At 40.8% G+C, this 20,436-nt stretch overlaps 1 protein-coding gene across 1 annotated transcript in view; it reads right to left on the bottom strand.

The window, feature by feature from the left end:
* Positions 1-20,029, bottom strand: part of DACT2 (dishevelled binding antagonist of beta catenin 2) — a 37,389-nt gene extending 17,360 nt beyond the window's left edge. The window contains exons 1-2 of the mRNA XM_040350677.1: positions 19,681-20,029; positions 5,092-5,194 (exon numbers count right to left, since the gene is read on the bottom strand). Of these exons, the coding sequence (XP_040206611.1) occupies positions 5,092-5,194; positions 19,681-19,833 (256 nt within the window). The 5' untranslated portion in view covers positions 19,834-20,029. The remainder of the gene's footprint in view (positions 1-5,091; positions 5,195-19,680) is intronic.
* Positions 20,030-20,436: the final 407 nt, after the last annotated feature.

Genomic DNA, 20,436 nt, shown 5'->3' with positions numbered 1-20,436 from the left:
TGCATACTAGCCAGCAGGTGGATAAGGCCTACCTTTTAGTTACACAAAGCCACATTATGCACCATTACAACCTTCAAGCTGCTGGCCTCCTATTAATCAATGACATCATCTGTTTAAGAGGGCCCTTGTTCACCCTTGTTTGCCCCTTCCCTGCCCCTCTCCATCAGCACATTGGCTGGGTGAGGGAGAGAAGCTGAGGGAGAAGAGAAACATTGGATTACTAGTTGGTACCAGTGTGCAAAAGATGTATTTGCTTTGTAGGAATAAAGTACTTCCAATGTTGGGTGTCCTACATGTGTGGATGTTGCTGCAATTTGTAAAATTATTAGTAACTATTAGTATAGTTTTATTTTTTTACATTTTAGAATGGGGTGTCTCGATATTGTCCATCATTTTAAAAGGGTGCCTTGACTGAAAAGTTGAGAAACACTGGTCTAGGGGACAGTAAAAGCACTTTAACTTACCTGATCCTCCACTCCTCTGAGTGCACTGTCCCTCTGCGTCATCACATCCAATGCAGGGCTATGGACTCTTGATGATGATGTACCTTAGACCCCTTTCACACTGGGGCGGTTTGCAGGCACTATTGCACTAAAAATAGCGCCTGCAAACCGACCTGAAACAGCAGCTGCTGTTTCTCCAGTGTCAAAGCCAGAGGGCTTTGACACTGGAGCGGTGCGCTAGCAGGACCGCTCCAAAAGTCCTGCTAGCCGCATCTTTGGAGCCGTGAAGGAGCAGTGTGTTTACTGCTCCTCCACCGCTCCTTCCCAATGAAAGCAATGGGAAACCCATTGCGGCGGTATTAACCTTTTTTCGGCCACTAGCGGGGGGTAAAACCGCACCGCTAGCGGCCGAATACCGCCACAATTCTGCCGGCTAAAAATAGTGGCGCTTCACCACCACCGCACCTCCCGCCCCAGTGTGAAATGGGCCTTAGACTAGTAGAACATTTTTTTTTTTATTAACGAGTGGGTTGAACTTGTGCAGTCCATGCATTATTTTTTTTTTTTTTAAAGACCAGATTCCCCTATCCACACACTCAATGCGGATGGGGGAATCTTCCTGCTGAGCCTTTGTATTCTGACTAGACATGTGCAATTTGTTTAGTTTCTAATTCGTTTTTTAACTAAAATTCGTAAATTCTTTAATTTCGAATTTTCGTTTTCACAAATTTTTTATTTTCGTATTTCCGAAAAATCGAATTTTCGAATTTTTTAATTTTCGTATTTCCGAATTTTTCAATTTCCGAATTTTCGGACTTCCGAAATTTCGAATTTCCGAATTTTTAATTTCCGAATTTTCGTATTTCCGAATTTCGGAAATACGAATAATTTTCTTTTTTTTTTAATATTAAAAATCCATAATTTTAGAAATTTCGAATTTTTCATTTTTTATTTTCGATTTTTTTCAATTTTAGAAATTTCGAATTTTTCATTTTCGATTTTTTTTTAGAATTTTCGAATTTTTCAATTTCGAATTTTCGATTTTTCAATTTCGAATTTTTCAATTTCGAATTTTCGGAAAATCTGAAAAATGTACGTTTTTTTTATTTTAGAAATACCGAATTTTTCTATTTTAGAAATTTCGAATTTGTCATTTATTTTTTAATTTTCGAATTTTTCATTTTCGATTTTTCAAATTTCGAATTTTTCAATTTTCGAAATTTCAAATTTTTTTCTTTCGAATTTCGAAATTTTCAATTTTCGAATTTTCAAAATGTTTTATTTTTCGAATTTACGAATTTTTAATTTTCGAATTTTTCATTTTCGAAATTTCAAATTTTCGAAATTTCTAATTTTCGAATTTTGGAATTTTTCATTTTCGAATTTTTCAATTTCGTATTTCCGAATTTTTAAATTACAGAATTTTCAATTTCGAATTTTCGGAAATTCGGAAAATACGAAAAGATTAGTTTTTTTTTAATTTTAGAAATTCCGAATTTTCGAATTTTTCATTTTCGATTTTTCTAATTTTTCAACTTTCAAATTTCAAAATATAATAGAAATTTTCAATTTTCGAATTTTCGAAATTTTCAATTTTCGAATTTCGAAATTTTCAATTTTCGAATTTCGAAATTTTCAATTTTCGAATTTCGAAATTTTCAATTTTCGAATTTTCTAATTTTTTATTTTTCCAATTTTCGAATTTTTTATTTTCGAAATTTCGAATTTATGAATTTTCGAAATTTATAATTTTCGAAATTCCGAATTTTCTAATTTTCGAAATTCCGAATGTTCTAATTTCAAATTTTTCATTTTCGAAATTTCGAATTTTGGAATTTTTCATTTTCGAAATTTCGAAAATGAAAAATTCGAAAAATAAAAATGTTTCGAAATTGTGAAATTTTCGAAATTGTGGAATTTTTTCATTTCTGAAATTTTCGGCATTTTTTGAATTTCCGGAAAAAAAAAATTCATTTTCGTTTCATTCGTTTTTTTTTCGGAAATTTCGTTTTTTTCCGTTTAATTCGTTTTTTGCTTTTTTCGGAGATCCGAAAATTCGGAATTCCGAATTTTCGAATTTCCCGAATTTACGAAAAAAGCAAAAAAACGAATAAAACGGAAAAAAAAGTTTCGATTTTCCCGAACTTCCGAATTTACGAAAAAATAAAAAAAACGAATGAAACAAAAACGAAAAAAAAATTGTTTTTGATTTTCCCGAATTTCCGAAAGAATAAAAAAAACGAAAATAACATAAACGAAAAAAGCAGAGACCATCAGCATGGAAGAGGGGAGGATCAGGTAAGTAGATCTTCTTTGAGCCCTAGACCTAAATGAGCAATTAACCTTTGAATTGAGGGCACAGCGAGTTTCACCCCCACAGGAGGTAAGGAAATTTTACAGACTGCTTCACAACATCCTCCCTGCTTTAGAAGTTGACTGAGCAGTGAAAATGGAACAAATTAGGAAAGAAAGAGAAGATAAAGGAGCAGCACTACTTGGACACTGATAAGTCATGTTTTTCCTTCTGGATTTTGGATCTTCTATCCAGACTAATGACCCGTACACACGATCCGAATATCGTACGACGGATCGTACGACTTTTTGCTTAATAGTCGCAAGTAAAATGAAATAGGTTATTAAAGTCACGAAAATTCTCGTATGACCAAAAAAAATAATCGGAAGTGATGTCATGTGTTGTAATGTATTTGTATTGTATTTTCGGACGACAACTGTACTGACTAAAAGAAAATCATACGATCTGACATCGTACTAGGAAAATTTTCGTGTATGTCTGATCGAATAATATCGAATAATAACTGTCGTGATCGGCTCTCGAAAGTAGTGTACACACGACCCGAAAATCGTACGATCCTTCATCGGAGGATCGTTTTCGTCCGATATTCGGAACATGTGTACGGGCCATAAACCCTCGTACAATGAGAATATCGGACGAATGATCGTCTGTTTTTTTCTTGCTAGTCTCATATCAGAAATGAAGAGGTTATTAAAGGTATGAAAATTCTTGTATGACAGAATACAGTCTTGGAAAAGATGTAATGTCTTGTATTGTATTGTAATGTATTCTGTCATTGTCTTGGTCTTCCTTTTTTTTGAATGAATACTGTACTGATTCAACGAAAGTCATCCGTTCTGGTATCGTATGAGAAAAATGTTCATGTTGTCCCTTCAGATAATTTTGCATATTCGGTCAAGATCATCTAAAGCTGTGCACTAACAATCAGACTATCATACGATCGCTTCAAAAGCTGTATTTTTTGTCCAGTTTTCTGACTGTGTGTACTACATTTAAAGTGGTAGTAAACTCTTTACTACCACTTTTACCTACAGGTAAGCCTATAATAAGGCTTACCTGTAGGTATAAAGAATATCTCCTAAACCTGTACGGTTTTCAATTTCGAATTTTCGATTTTTCCATTTCGAATTTTTCAATTTCGAATTTTCGGAAAATCTGAAAAATGTACGTTTTTTTTATTTTAGAAATACCGAATTTTTCTATTTTAGAAATTTCGAATTTGTCATTTATTTTTTAATTTTCGAATTTTTCATTTTCGATTTTTCAAATTTCGAATTTTTCAATTTTCGAAATTTCACATTTTTTTCTTTCGAATTTCGAAATTTTCAATTTTCGAATTTTCAAAATGTTTTATTTTTCGAATTTACGAATTTTTAATTTTCGAATTTTTCATTTTCGAAATTTCAAATTTTCGAAATTTCTAATTTTCGAAATTTCTAATTTTCGAATTTTGGAATTTTTCATTTTCGAATTTTTCAATTTCGTATTTCCGAATTTTTAAATTACAGAATTTTCAATTTCGAATTTTCGGAAATTCGGAAATACGAAAAAATTCGTTTTTTTTTTTAATTTCGAAATTCCGAATTTTCGAATTTTTCATTTTCAAATTTCTAATTTCGAAATTTCTAATTTTTTACTTTCAAATTTCAAAATATAATAGAAATTTTCAATTTTCGAATTTTCGAAATTTTCAATTTTCGAATTTGGAAATTTTCAATTTTCGAATTTCGAAATTTTCAATTTTCGAATTTTCTAATTTTTAATTTTTCCAATTTTCGAATTTTTTTATTTTCGAAATTTCGAATTTATGAATTTTCGAAATTTATAATTTTCGAAATTCCGAATTTTCTAATTTTCGAAATTCCGAATGTTCTAATTTCAAATTTTTCATTTTCGACATTTCGAATTTTGGAACCTGTACGGTTTAGGATATATTCCCCTCGCAATGCGCCGCTGATTGCAGTGGCGCATGCGCAGCGGGGATCCTCGGCTAAAGGACCGGCAGCCGCCGGACCTTGCCGGAATGAAGTCTCCCGCTTCGCCGCTCCAGCCAATCACAGCGCTGGAGCGGCCATACCAGAAGACACGCCGAGACAAGATGACATCTCGCTCGGCGTGGACCAGGTAAGTGCTCTACACCTCGTTCCAAGGTAAGTATTCATAATGAGCTAGTATGCGGTGCATACTAGTTCATTATGCCTTTTGCCTTGCAGGTGTAAAAAAATAAATAATTATTGCGGGTATACAACCGCTTTAACAAAAGCCAATCTCTAATTTACAATTGTGTTATCAACCACAAAAGTAAACTTTGGTTCTACTGGTCTGTTTTCTTACCTGAGCTTGGCCTGCTATCACTTTCCAGATGTTCTGTTGATGATTTATCTCCATCTAGTTTGCGTGCACTTATTTGCTGATCAAGGCGATTACTCAAGTGAGACTAAAAACAAACAAAAAACAAGTCAGCTGGAATTTTTATGACACAGTTATATATAACATCCTTAAATGGTGGTTTGGGAAACAAGGAGAGGGGCCCCTCTTGTTTCTCTCTCAGCTTGCTGGGATTTTGGTTTCCTTCAGTGGTATTTGGATCCACTACCTACTACATATTATTTCTGACTTATTTGGACTTTATTAGGTAAAACCATACGTGGGCTAGCTGGTTGAACATGAGTCAGTTTATCTCAGGACTGGTGGACAGTAATACAAATTCCTCAGAAGCTAAAATAGTTGCTTTAACATATGAAATAATCTGTGTATTTAGGCCCCGTACACAAGGTCGGACTTTTGTCTGACCAAAATCACATGGGAATTCCGACGGAATTCCATCGGAGTAAAAGAGAACATGTTCTCTATCTAAACTCCGACGAAATTAATCGGAAAAAGTCTGTATGACCCATCGGAAATTCAGATTAATTCCATTGGAGTTTAGATAGAGAACATGTTCTCTTTTACTCCGATGGAACTCCATACACACGGTCGGAATTTCAGATGGAAAAAGTCCGTCTGACTTTTCCCATCGGAAATTCCAAACATGTATACGGGGCATTAGGGGTTTGCTGAGAGTTCAGCTTTATTATTGGGATTAACTGTGATCTTGGGGGTGTTCGGCATTTTGTACATATTCTTTTTTTTTTTTAATGCAAGGGGTTGATAAATTAGGGTTGAAAAAATAAACCTTTTCCTTGCTACTCTGACACATGCCCTCTATACCTGGACCCTGATTTTTTGATTCACAGCCAGCCTTCTCTAGGCTAAAGTCCGGTACACACAATGGGGCATATTCTTAAAGATCTGAGGCGGCGGAACGTATGTCCTTTACGTTACGCCGCCGCAAGTTTAAGTGGCAAGTGCCTGATTCCCAAACCACTTACCTGTAAACTTGCGGCAGCGTCGCGTAAAGTCCACCCGCGCAAGCCCTCCTAATTCAAATGATCCTGGTAGGGGGCGTGGATCATTTAAATTAGGCGCGCTCCCGCGCCGATTGTAATGCGCATGCTCCGTCGGGTTAATTACCCGACGTGCATTGCGCTAAATGACGTCTCACGGACGTCATTTGTTTTGACTGTAACGTAAATGGCGTCCAGCGCCATTCACGGACGACTTACGCAAACGACGTTAAATTTTCAAATTTCGACGCGGGATCGACAGCCATACTTAACATTGAGTACGCCACCTAAGGGGCATGTTTATCTTTACGCCGCGTATCTCTTACGGAAACAACGTTAAAGCGTACGTTAGAGAATCGGCGTGACTATTAATTTGCATATTCTACGCTGACCGCCACCTAGCGGTCAGCGTAAATATTGCAGCCTAAGATACGACGGCGCAGGCCGTCGTATCTTAGGCATGTTTAAGTGTATCTCAGTTTGAGAAAACACTTAAACATAGGATCGGACTTACGTCAGCGTATCTGCTGATACGCCGGCGTAAATTATTTGAGAATATGGCCCAATGAGATTAATCAGATGAATGATTGTCTGATTTTTTATTTATTTTTTTGCATGCTAGTCTACATCAAAAATGAAGAGGAAACTAAACTTAAGGGCCCATACACACAATCAGAAAATCGTACAAAAAATCCACTTTCAAAGTGATCGTGCGATAATCTGATCGTAAGTACACAGCTTTAAAGATCCAATTACGACAGTTCATCCAAAATCATTTTTGGTATCATACAATTTTGTTTAATCAGTACAGTATTAGTCTGAAAATACAATACAAATACAGTACATTACATCACTTCCGAATCTTTATTCTGTTGTACAAGAATTTTCGGAAGTTTAGTAACATCTTCATTTTCGATATGGAGACTAGTATGCAAAATAAAAAAAAGAATGATCATTTGTCCGATAATCTTATCATGTGTGCCAGGCTTAACGCCAATTCTCGTATGACAGAATACAAATTTGGAAGTGATATAATGTATTGTATTTTCGGATGAAAACTGTACTGATTAAACAAAAATTTTAAAAAGTATGATCTGGTATCGTACGGGAACAATTTTTATATTTGTGTCTTCTGATAATTTTGCATGAATTGTCGGGATCGGCTATCGAAAGATGTGTACTAATGATCAGATTACCGTATGATCACTGCAAAAGCGGTATTTTTCGTACAATTTTCAGATCATGTGTGCAGGAGCGACAGTTCCTTCAATTTTTCTAATACTGAGTGCAAAGGTCATCTTGGGGGTATTCAACTTTTTGTGCATTTTATTTTGTAAATGAGGTGGATAAATCAGGCCAAAAATAGGAATTACAGTAATACCTCGGATTATGAGCATAATTAGTTCCAGAAGCATGCTTGTAATCCAAAGCACTCGTATATCAAAATGAGTTTCCCCATAGGAATCAATGGAAACTCATATAATTAGTTCCAGTGTTACTGCTAGTGTATGCAGTACCGCATGTGGCCAGAGATGGGGGTGCCGGAGACACTCGGAAACACTCGAAACACTCTGAAACGTTTCTGGGTTTCTCAGAGCGTCACCCATGGCCACATGCGGCAATGCACACCAGAAGCAAATCGAGACAGGATTTTTTAAAACAGCCCGTATTGTGAAGCGCTTGTAAACCACGCTACTTCTTGATTAAACAAAAATGTTGCAAGAATAAACTTTGAGTTTTAATTTCAGTTTTGCAACAGTATGTTTTATCCTTGTGTAAATAAAATAAAAAAGTTACACTGTAGCTGCCCCTGCAGCTGCTTTGTTTATCTATATATTTTTTTTTTTATGTGGCTAAAAACATAATTGAATGCATTTATGTGAACTTGTTTGCCTGTCAAAGATGTGTATATTCTGCTTAGCCAGTAGTATCTAGACACTGCTGGCAGATAACGTGGCTGTGTCCTACACCTCTGAAGTCCTTCCTTAGGAGCAGTGGCGGCCGCTTCATTAGGGGCGCAGGGACACCTAATCCATGCACCCGGCCCCTAATCTACATGCATGGATTTTAATATATATTTTTTGAAGCACATGAATAGAGCCTGAGGCTCTAATTGGCTTCAAAAAGGGTGGGCTCAGGGTGTGTCACAATAGCGAATAATATTCCTGCTATTCCTGCTTCTCCTCACACCCAATCATTAAGCGGGTCTTAAGACCTGATTGGACGAGAGGAGAAGTGATGGTATTGGCTGGCCAAGAGCAAAAGCAGGGGGAAGCTGCCAAGGAGACACAGGGGAAAGCTGCCGAAGCTGCCCGCAAACTAGATGGAGTAAGTGCTGGTGGAAGGGCGACCGGGTGGTTTGTTCACCAAGCAACGGATCCTATCAGATGCACCCGCTGTTTAGGTATTCTGACAGCTGCTGCTTTGGAGGGAATCTACATTTTTTTTGTTCCACCTACACATACAGAAAGGCTTCTTCGCAGTAACAGCTGTGAAAATGTGGAATAGACTCCCTCAAGAACTAGTTCTGGCCAGGTCAGTAGATTATTTTAAAAAAGAGCTGGAAGCATTCCTAAATGCACAAAAATATAATCGCATACTAAAATTTATAGGTAATAATACCAGGGTTAGTTCATCCAGGGAATATCTGATTGCCTTCTGATCAGGAAAGATTTTTTTCCATGCTGGAGCAGATTAAACCATGCTTTTTTTTCCTTCATCTGGTTTAACTGTGGGTATAGGATTGTATATACAGTACATATATACGGTACATATATATATATAAATATGTATCTATCTATGTATCTATGTATCTATCTATCTATCTATCTATCTATCTATCTATCTATCTATCTATCTATATATATATATATATATAGGTTCTCTATTTATTCATTTATTTTCTATTGGTTGAACTGGGTGGATGCTTGCAATTCCACCTTTTTTTACCATGTTACGTGTTACGCCCATATTATTTAGAGTGTAACATGCAACATAGGAGGAGATTTACTAAAACTGGTTCATATAGAATCTGGTGCAGATGTGCACAGTAACCAATCAGCTTCTAACTTCAGCTTGTTCAGTTAAAGTTATTTTAAAGACAGAAGGTTTTTTATCCTAATGCATTCTGTGCATTAAAGCGGAGGTCCACACAAAAAGTGAACCTCCGCTTTTTGGATCCCTCCCCCCTCCGGTGTCACATATGGCACCTTTCAGGGGGGAGGGGGGTGCAAATACCTGTCTCGAACACTTCCGGGTTCGGATCCCTGCGGGGAATCCAGCCTGTGACGTCACTCCCCCACGCTGTCTTCTGGGAAACACTGTTCCCAGAAGAGAGCGGGGACCAGTGATGGGGCGCTGCGATCCTCGCGCATGCGCAGTAGGGAATCGGGCAGTGAAGCCGCAAGGCTTCACTTCCTGATTCCCTCACCGAGGATGGCGGTGGAAGCAGCCGAGGACCGAGCGATTGCTCAGCCTCGCTGCTGACATCGCAGGCACGCTGGACAGGTAAGTGTCCATTTTTTAAAAGCTGCCATATTTGTAGCTGCTGGCTTTTTAAAAAAAAAATGGCCAAACCTCCGCTTTAAGGTAAAAAAAACTTCTGTGTGTAACAGCCCCCCTAAAACTTACCTGGGCCCATTTCTATCCAGCAATGTGCACGAGTGCCTCAGCTGTCCGGGACTCTCCCTCCTGATTGGCTGAGACCCAGCAGCGGTGCTATTGGCTTCCGTTGCTGTCAATCAAAGTCAGTTAGCCAATCAGGAGAGAGAGGGGGCAGGGCAGAACCACTGCTCTGTGTCTTAATGGACACACGGAGCTGCGGCTCGGCTTCGGTGCCCCAATAGCAAGACGCTTTTTGTAGGGGCACTTGACCGGAGGGAGGGGCCAGGAGCGCCGACGAGGGACCCGAGAAGAGGAGGATATGGGCTGCTCTGTGCAAAACCAACTGCACAGAGCAGGTAAGTATAACATGTTTGTTATTTTTAACTAAAAAAAATAGACTTTAGTATCACTCTATGTTTTGGCAACAAAACTTGTACACTGCAGCCACAATCCACTGATCCAGGCTGAAATGCACATTTAGTAAATATTGGTGCATTTACTACTTTTCTTTACAGAAAGTGCACCTAGGCAGCCCATAGATTATTCCAGGGGATTGAGCAGAAAAAAATGACCCAGTTCCTTCATTCATACATTGGAATTGAATAGGAGAATTACCCTCTCTGAGCTATTGTGTTCTGACAGCGGGGAGACTTGCCCTCCATCAGAACATACTGAGTGATCAGTGATGCTGGCTATAGCTGTCAGCACTGCGCCATTTATCCGACAGGCTGGCTGTACAGAAGTCGGCTGATAGATCGACTTTTGTAAAACCAGGTTGCCCATACATGGATCGAAATTCGGCCAGTCCCTGCAGAAGCGTCCAAAATTCGATCCATATATAGCTGGCTTTAGTCTTTAGTGAATCTTTAACTTGATGTTGTGTTTTAAATAACTGCCTGCAGTTCAGTTAAACACAAAAAGATGAGTAGTTTAACTTGGAGTAACTCTTCGGTTCTACTTGAGTTAACCATTAAGAAGTAATGAGTAACATATTGAGTGGCATGTTGGTGAAAGCACTGCTTGTTTAATAGAAAGCATGGTCAACATTAGGATTTATAGGTTAGTGCAAGCAAAATAAATGACTTCCATGCAGGCACACACTAAACTACATACGTGGCTTTTGCAGAATATCTGTAAGAAAATATTTGCTTTCAGGACCAGTGGATGAAAGTCTCACTTTAACACATATTCCCATGAAATCCTCTATTCCTTTCAAGAGACCCTGTCACTAATCAAAAAAGTGCAGGTAAAAGTACAGTAAAATCAAGTATTTTAAATGCTTACTTGCAGTATTATTTATTTATTCCATAAATCTTTTTTTTTTTCCACTTACATATATAGTAAAAATGCTTTTGATTGTAGATTTAACAGACCAAAAGAGAGCAGATAAATTAACTGTTAGGGTTTAAATACACTTTAAAGCGGAGGTCCACACAAAAAGTGAACCTCTGCTCTTCGGAACCCTCCCCCCTCCGATGTCACATTTGACACCTTTCAGGGGAAGGGGGGTGCAGGTACCTGGACAGATATTTGCATCCACTTCCAGGCATAGACTCCCACGGGAGTCACACCCCTTCCCCCCCGCTGTCTTCTGGGAAACACACTGGTCCCAGGAGACAGCGGGGACCAGTAAGGGCGCGCTGCGTGACTCGCACATGCGCAGTAGGGAACTGAGAAGTGAAGCCGCAACGCTTCACTTCCAAATTCTCTCACCGAGGATGGCGGCGGGGACAGCCGAGAGCCGAGCGATTGCTCGGCTTCAGCTGCCGACATGGCGGGCACCCTGGACAGGTAAGTGTCCATTTATTAAAAGTCAGCAGCTGCTGTATTTGTAGCTGCTGGCTTTTAATATATATTTTTTTTTGGCGGACCTCCGCTTTAAATGACACCTCTGAATCTGCTGGGGTTGTCGGCATCACATCCAAGATGGAAGCGCTCAGCATCAGTCTCAGGGCTTTAAAGTGACACTAAAGCTTAAATAACAAACATATCATAGTTACCTTCACTGTGCAGTTCGTTTTGCACAGAGTGGCCCCGATCGTCCTCTTCTAAGGTCCCACGGCGGCTCTCACGGCTCCTCCCCGTAAGAAGCTCGCTCCCGAGGGGTTACCTTGCGGGCGTGCTCTTGTGTTATACACTCGGCATACATAGCTGCCAATTGTATGACTTGGCCCTGCCCCCCGGCGGACGTGTTATTGGATTTGATTGACAGCAGCGGGAGCCAATGGCTGCGCTGCTATCAATCTATCCAATGAAGAGCCCAACAGGCATGGGAGAACGACGCGGGATCGCGCCCTCGGAAATTCGGGGCTCAAGTAAGTAAAACGGGGGCTCGGTGACTGCAAGGTGTTTTTTCACCTTAATGCATAGGATGCGAAGGTTTACAACCCCTTTAAGCTAGCTCGGTGTTTCTCAACTCCAGTCCTCAAGGCGCCCCAACAGGTCATGTTTTCAGGATTCCCTTCAGATGAAACGGCTGTGGTAATTACTAAGGCAGTGAAACTGATCAAATCACCTGTGCAAAATAATGAAGAGCCTAAAAACATGACCTGTTGGGGAGCCTTGAAGACTGGAGTTGAGAAACACTGGGCTAGCTACATCATGGAGACTTTTACAGACAAATAACACAGATAAAATATGTCAAATCCATATACGGTATAATATAATGGGAATATTGTTAAAAAAATTAACGGCCAGGCGACAGGGTCTCTTTAATTAATAAAAGTTTGACCTGGAAATGGATGATGCTGAAAAGCAGACAGGCTGACAAAAGTGACAAAAACTGGTGAAATGTCATTAAAAATAATAATAATAATAATAATAATAATAATAATAATAATAATATTAATGGAGAAATAATAATGGAGTTTAGCTTAAAGGGGTTGTAAAGGTTCATGTTTTTCCACCTTAATGCATCCTATACATTGATGTCGCAATGTAGAGTATAAGATTTCCTATCATCTGTGCCCAGTCTTGCCACACAGAGTTAATAGAGCTCTGAGCAATCCTCCTTTATTGTTCAGTGAAAATTAACAGACTTCCAGATAAAAACCTGTCTAAATACAAAGTCCTTTTCTCTCTCCTTGCTTTGAGTGACAGGTTATTTACATATCTAGCTTGGACATGTTTATCATATGTTATGTTATGTTTATCATAATATGAGGTGATCCACAGGTCATTGTATATTACCAGGATGTGTTATGTGGGGGAGGGGTGGATTTCTCACTTTTTATACTGTGGATCACCTCATATTATGATAAACATAACATAACATATGATAAACATGTCCAATTTTTGGGTTTACATCCACTTTAAGCAAACGCTAGGAAAAATAATGGATAAAAAATCTTGGTAATAGCTTTTTGTAGTAGTGTTTTAGCAACGCTTTAAGAGTGTTTAGGAGCATTTAGGAGAGCCCCCCCCCCCCCCTCTGCCAGGAAAACACAATAGCTCCATGAGAGTAATTTCCCCATCAACACTGACTGCACTCATGGATGTATAAAAGAAAATTGCATCATCTATGGCAGTGGTTCTCAACTCCGGTCCTTGGGACCCACTTACAGGCCAGATTTTAAATATTACCATGATATCACCTGTATAACTGTATTTCAGTTATTTTGAAAACGTGACCTGTTAGTGGGTCCCGAGGACCGGAGTTGAGAACCACTGATCTATGGCCTGCTTTTATTGCTATATATGTCCCCTTTAAGGAGATAGAAGCTTCTTTCACACTGCTCCATTGAAAAAAGACCTATGCATCTTTGCCGCGTCTCTGATGCATTTTGCACCGGTGAAAAAAGGACATGTACATCAAAACCCGCACCAAAAACACAATGGCAGATGTGTTTTTGATGCATTTTTTCCAAGCTTTGATGCGTTTTAAATGTATTGCAATGGGGAGGTGTGTTTTGAGTGCATTTTTTTACAGCACCAAACATGTCACAAAAATGCAACAGACTGGTCTGAAGAGTTCCATAGGATTTAATGATCATGCATTTTCTTTCGCAAGTGAAAAAAAAACAAAAGAAAAACTAATCAGTATAAAAAGGCCCTGTATTTGTCCTGTAAAAACCAGAAGTAAAAACAAAAAATAAAAACTCCACCAGAACAATAATAAAGGGAAAACCTTCTCAAGGGGACACTAGTTCTGGTGACTACCAGAGATATCCACTCACTTCCTGTTGTGGCTGTGGGACAGGAAGTGAAGGGAAATCTCCCTTATGGGACCCAGATGTAAAAAAAAAAAAGCACAATCTGAAAACGTTTACTGTATTACCAGTTCATAGAGGGCGCACGGGTGCTGCCTCCCCTATCCATGCGCCCAGCCTCCTGATCTACATATCAGTGGCGCTGGACCATGGATTGCAATGTAAGGGGTGTTTTTTTGAAGAACCTGATTAGAGCCAGAAGCTCTAATAGGCTTCAAAAAAGGGTGGGCTCGTAGCGCAGAGCATTGCACTCCGAGCCCACCTAGTTGTGTGACGATAGCGAATAAATTTACGCTATTTTCACACTAAAGTTTCTCCCCACCAATCAGGAGGCAGATCGGGAGATCTGTTTCCCGATAGGCCAAAGTGTCAGTTGATCCTTTTGGATGTCTACCTCTTTGGTGGAAGAGGAGACACACGGCAGAGAAAGCTTGAGGAGCGGACACTGGAGGCGCCGCTGCCCGCACCCCAGGAGAGGGGAGGACACCCCAGCCCCGCCACAGGAGCAGGTAATTGCTGGACCGCCCACTGGGAGAAGTGCTGTCTGTGGGGGGGGGGGGCTGTGTTGTTTGTTTGCCGCCCCTCCAAAAGAAGAACCCACCAGCCGTCACTGTGTATAAACCTTCCTTAGGGGAAGTGAAGGGAATTTTCTCCAATAGGACACAGATGGTAAAAAACAATCTGACAGGGCTATAACCCTCCCTTAGGCCTCTTTACCATGGGCTGTGGTAAACACAAGCAGTTTAGCCATGGTTTTACTGCCCCACCAAACCCCACCGGCCACCCACCTAATGGCTAAATTACAGCCAGGGGAAGCTGTTCACATGCAGCAGCCGCGATTCTTTGTGTTGTGGCCGCTGTAAGGCTACTTTACATTGAGGGCTCTTTCAGACAGGCGTTTAATTCTAAGGCAGCCTTAAAGTGTACACTTATAGTGTTAAAGGGGTTGTAAACACTCATGTTTTTTTCATCTTAATGCATCCTATGCATTAAGGTGAAAAAACATCTTTCACTGACCGGCCCCCCAGCTCCCTCGTTTTACTCACCTGAGCCAGTTTGTTTCCCCGCCAGAGACGCGCAAACCCTCTCTGGGCCATTGGCTCCCGCTGATGTCAATCAAATCCGATGACGCGGCGCTGGGGGGCGGGGCCAGGTCCTGCATTCTTTGTCTATGGACGCAAATGCTGGACTCAGGAGCATGCCCGCACAAAAACCCCCAGGGAGAGCGCTTCTCCTAGGGGGTTTACCGATGTGGGGAGGAGCCGCGACTGCCGTTGGGGAACGCAGAAGACGAGGATCGTGGCCACTGTGCAAAACTTAATTTAAAAAACAAGGGTTTACAACCCCTTTAATGAACATTTTGGATGTGTTGTACAGGCATTCATGTCGTGTCAGGCAACACTCTTCAAACGCCCTGTGACATGTTTTTTTTTTCAAGGCTAAAACAGGAAATGATCATTTTTGATGCTTTGCAACCGCACCTTAAACGCCCTGTAAACACCATAAGCATGTTTACAGTGCATGTACAGGACGCTTGTGGTGCGCTTTAATAGTAGGCAATGGAGGGCTTCACAGCGGTGTAGTGGGTAGCACTCTCACCTAGCAGTAAAAATGTTCACTGGTTCAAATCCCAACCACAACAATACCTACCTGGAGTTTGCATGTTCTCCCCGTGCCTGTGTGGGCTTCCTCCAGGTATTCCAGTTTCCTCCCACACTCCAAAGACATGCTAGTAGGTTAATTGGATACTGTCTAAATTGGCCCTAGTATGTATGAATGTGAGTTAGGAACTTTAGATTTTTAAGCTCCTTGAGGGCAGGGACTGATGTAAAGGTATAATATATATGTAAAAGCACTGCATAAATTGACAGCACTATATAAGTACCAAAAATAATAATGGAGGCAGCTGCAAAGCAGCAATGCCTGCCAAACATGGTGCCATTGCTTCAGTTGGCTTAAGTGTGCATGTGCCGCATGATGTCGGCAAATACAGGGATATCTCCTAAAACCATGCAGGTTTAGGAGAAGATATCCTTGTTAGTTACAGGTAAGCCTTAACCATTTAAGGACCGCCGCACGACTATATACGGCACGGCTGGGCACATGGACGTATATACACGTCCTCTTTTAAAAAAAACAGCCGTGGGTCGCGAGCGTGCTGCCTGCGGCGCGTTGTCGACCCAGTCTGAAGCTCCGTGACCACGCCTGCGGGACCCGATCGCCGCTGGTGTCCCTCGATCAGGTCACAGGAGCTGAAGAACGGGGAGAGGTAAGTGTAAACAAACCTTCCCCATTCTTCTCTGTGGCAGTGATCGTCTGTTTCCTGATATAAGGAACGACGATCAGTGACGTCACACGTCCCGCCCCGCCCCCCTACAGTAAGAAACACAAATTAGGTCACACTTAACCCCTACAGTGCCCCCTAGTGGTTAACCCATTCACTTTCTTTTTCATTTTCACAGTAATCAGTGCATTTTTATAGTATTTTTCGCTGTGAAAATGACAATGGTCCCAAAAATGTGTCAAAAGTTTCCGATGTGTCCGCCATAATGTCGCAGTCACGAAAAAAAAGCGCTGATCGCCGCCATTAGTAGTAAAAAAATAATATTAATAAAAATGCCATAAAACTATCCCCTATTTTGTAAATGCTATAAACTTTGCGCAAACCAATCGATAAACGCTTATTGGGATTTTGTTTTACCAAAAATAGGTAGAAGAATACGTATCGGCCTAAACTGAGTAAAAAAAAATGTTATATATTTTTGGGGATATTTATTATAGCAAAATGTAAAAAAATATTGATTTTTTTTCAAAATTGTCGCTCTATTTTTGTTTATAGCACAAAAAAAAAACGCATAGGCGATCAAATGCCACCAAAAGAAAGCTCTATTTGTGGGAAAAAAAGGACGCCAATTTTGTTTGGATGAACGACCGCACAATTGTCAGTTAAAGTGACGCAGTGCCGAATCGCAAAAAGAGGACAGGCCCTTAAACTGCATAATGGTCCGGGTCTTAAGTGGTTAATATAGGCTTTCCTGTAACATTAAGTTGTAAACAAGGGTTTACAACCGCTTTAAAGCAGGCATTTCATGAGCGTTTTTGAAGCGCTTGTCAAAATTGTGTGCATTATGGCGCCCAGTGATGTTCACTAATTTGCGTTACCGTTTCACAAACATTTCCATTGATATCAATGGAAATGTTCTGCAAACGCACCGCAAACATGTCACAACATGCCCTTATGAAGTTTATATTGTGTTTGGGATGCATTTAGAAAGTGTTAGATGGTAATACAAAAATATATAGAATAAAAAAACAACACAGAAGGGGCGTCTGGCAAACATTAAGGCTGGGTTCACACTTATGCGAATTGGATGTGGAATTTCTCTGTATCAAATTCGCATGACAGGAGAGTTTGCACAGCTCTCAATAGAGTAAGTTCACACACCTCCGGGGCGGCCGCGGTCCGCGTTGAAGAAGGGTCCTGTGTATCTTTGGCTCCGAATCAGGTGCAAATTCAGGCAGAAATTTGGACCTGATTTGCACCTGAATCGGTGAACAGGGACGCATCGGACCCCATGCTGTGAGCCACAGCAAGTGTGAACTCAGCCTTAGCCCTGGTTCACATTGATGCTACTTTAAAATCGCACTACTTCACTTGAAGCTGCTACTTGATAGACATCTGTGTGGCTTCATGCACAGATGTCTATTGAAGTCACACATGAAATGTGCAAAAATAGTGCAGAGACTACTTTTGCAAATCGGTGCAGCGTCGCAAAATCGTTGTCGCACCGATTGAAACAGTGCCATTGCCTCCAATAGGGTGCGACTTGTCATGCGATTTGAGAGATAAAATCGCATGAAAAATCGCTCTAATGTGAACCTAGGCTTAGTGCCGGTTCACAGCAGCGCAATGTGGGAACCAGTGCGATTCCAGTGCCGGTTTCTGCATTGCATAGAAACTCGCAGGCAATTCACACTGCCCTATGCCAACCACTGCGGGTGTCCATAGAAAGTTAATGACACCCTCAGACCAGTATCGCAGTGCGAGCTGTCAAATGCGATCCGATTCCAGTGCAGATCATAAAAAAGGGTCCTGCACCATTTTGGGGCGAATGCGATGCGAATTCAGACATACAATATGTATGGCTGAATATGCATCACACAGACATCACATGTGATCTACACAGCAGTGCCGTGCGAATCACATGTCTAACGACACACCAGTGTGAGTCCAGCCCTAATGTGAGACAAATGAATCAAAAAATGTGCCATTAACACGTCTTAAGGGCACTCAAACTTCTTTGGGCAGCTAAATGTGCCCTAAATCGTATGCGGCATGCCGAGCTGACAGGCGGCACCGCTTCTCAAACTCGGCCATTAAAGTCAATCAGGCTGTGCTGCAACTGCAAGTCATGCGATTGGCTCGCGGTTGCATTGCATTGTTATTATTTCTATTATACAGGATTTTTTTTAGCGCCAACAGTTATTATACAGGATTTATAGCGCCAACAGCTATTATACAGGATTTATAGCGCCAACAGCTAGTATACAGGATTTAAAGCGCCAACAGCTATTATACAGGATTTATAGCGCCAACAGCTAATATACAGGATTTGACAGCGCCAACAGCTATTATACAGGATTTATAGCGCCAACAGCTATTATACAGGATTTATAGCGCCAACAGCTATTTTACAGGATTTATAGCGCCAACAGCTATTATACAGGATTCATAGCGCCAACAGCTATTATACAGGATTCATAGCGCCAACAGCTATTATACAGGATTCATAGCGCCAACAGCTATTATACAGGATTTATAGCACCAACAGCTATTATACAGGATTTGACAGCGCAACAGCTATTATACAGGATTTATAGCGCCAACAGCTATAATACAGGATTTATAGCGCCAACAGCTATTATACAGGATTTATAGCACCAACAGTTATTATACAGGATTTGACAGTGCCAACAGCTATTATACAGGATTTATAGCGCCAACAGTTATTTACAGGATTTATAGCGCCAACAGCTATTATATAGGATTTGACAGCGCCAACAGCTATTATACAGGATTTATAGCGCCAACAGTTATTTACAGGATTTGACAGCGCCAACAGCTATTTACAGGATTTATAGCGCCAACAGCTATTATATAGTATTTGACAGCGCCAACAGCTATTATACAGGATTCATAGCGCCAACAGTTATTTACAGGATTTATAGCGCCAACAGTTATTATACTGGATTTGACAGCGCCAATAGCTATTATTCTGGATTTAATTAGCGCCAACAATTATTATTAAGATTTATATAGCGCCAACAGTTATTATACACGATTTAACAGCGCCAACAAATAGTTGGCAATTTTGGGGGTGCAGCCCATGTCGGGTGTTCAGGTTTCCTAAACAGTTTTTTTTATGTTTTGTTCATTGCCAAACAGTACTTTATAAATAAAAGAATCGTTAGCATGTCATACTAATCATTAGACTCTTTATAAAGTGCTGTTTGAAAGAGAAAAAAAAAATACAACAGGCGTTTAGGAGCCCCCCTGAACATCCGACAGGGGCTGCTTAGCTGCACTCCTAAATAGCGATCCACTGTGACTCGCTTTTCACACTTTGGCTGGTGTAAACAATTGCATTTAGTTCTACTTTAAAACAGAAAGACTAGTATGAGCCCCCCAGTCATTCTCCCAATGTAGTGATGGTGTGTGAACGTACCGTATGGCCCTGTAGTGGAGTGTGCGGTAGGTGCAGCACTGCGGCCACCCTCCTCTCCTGTGTCTCCTGTAATGTGCGGAGTTCCTGTAGTCCGGCCAGTGCGGCTTGTATCCTCTCCCTGACCCTGCAGCGATCCCAGGAGCTGACAGCCATGATGTCCCTTCCTTAGTGAGTCCCTATAGTCTTCTATGAAGGAAACAAGAAGAGGAGGCTGGAGCAGGATGTCATGTCTATTGTAATGACCGATTGAATCTGCACTCCGGACTGGTCGGGTGACTTTGTGTTAATGTTTGACACCTTCCTGGACGAAACTGCTGTGATCCCTCCTTCTCCTTTCTTCCTATTCTAGTGCCTGAGCACCCCCCACTGAGCTCTACAAGCACACTCCACCAGTCCTACAATAGTCCTCCTTTATGGCTCTGCAATCACTTCCGACAATAGCAAGGACATGTCTGGACTCATTGGGATGGAAAAAAGAGAAATGACACAAAAGTATAGATCAATACACTGATTAATACAATCTGATTGTACAACCTCCTGTAGGCACCATTCACACCTGAGCGGAGCGGGAACGCGCGTTCCCACCTTTCAGGCATTAATGTGCGCGCCACCTTGGGCTTCCCTACACATGACAAATGCCCCAAAAGTGGCTCCAGAACCTTTTCGGTCATGAATCTTCGTGGCATTTTGTTGCGTTAGTAACATGTTACGTTGCGCAGCAAAGCGCACATCCGCTATCCATGCTTGGGGTGCTAT

This window comes from Rana temporaria, chromosome 4 (genome assembly GCF_905171775.1).
Source record: "Rana temporaria chromosome 4, aRanTem1.1, whole genome shotgun sequence".
Lineage (NCBI taxonomy): Eukaryota > Metazoa > Chordata > Amphibia > Anura > Ranidae > Rana > Rana temporaria.
Note: the sequence above shows the minus strand (reverse complement) of the source record. Positions and strands in the feature narration are given on the sequence as shown.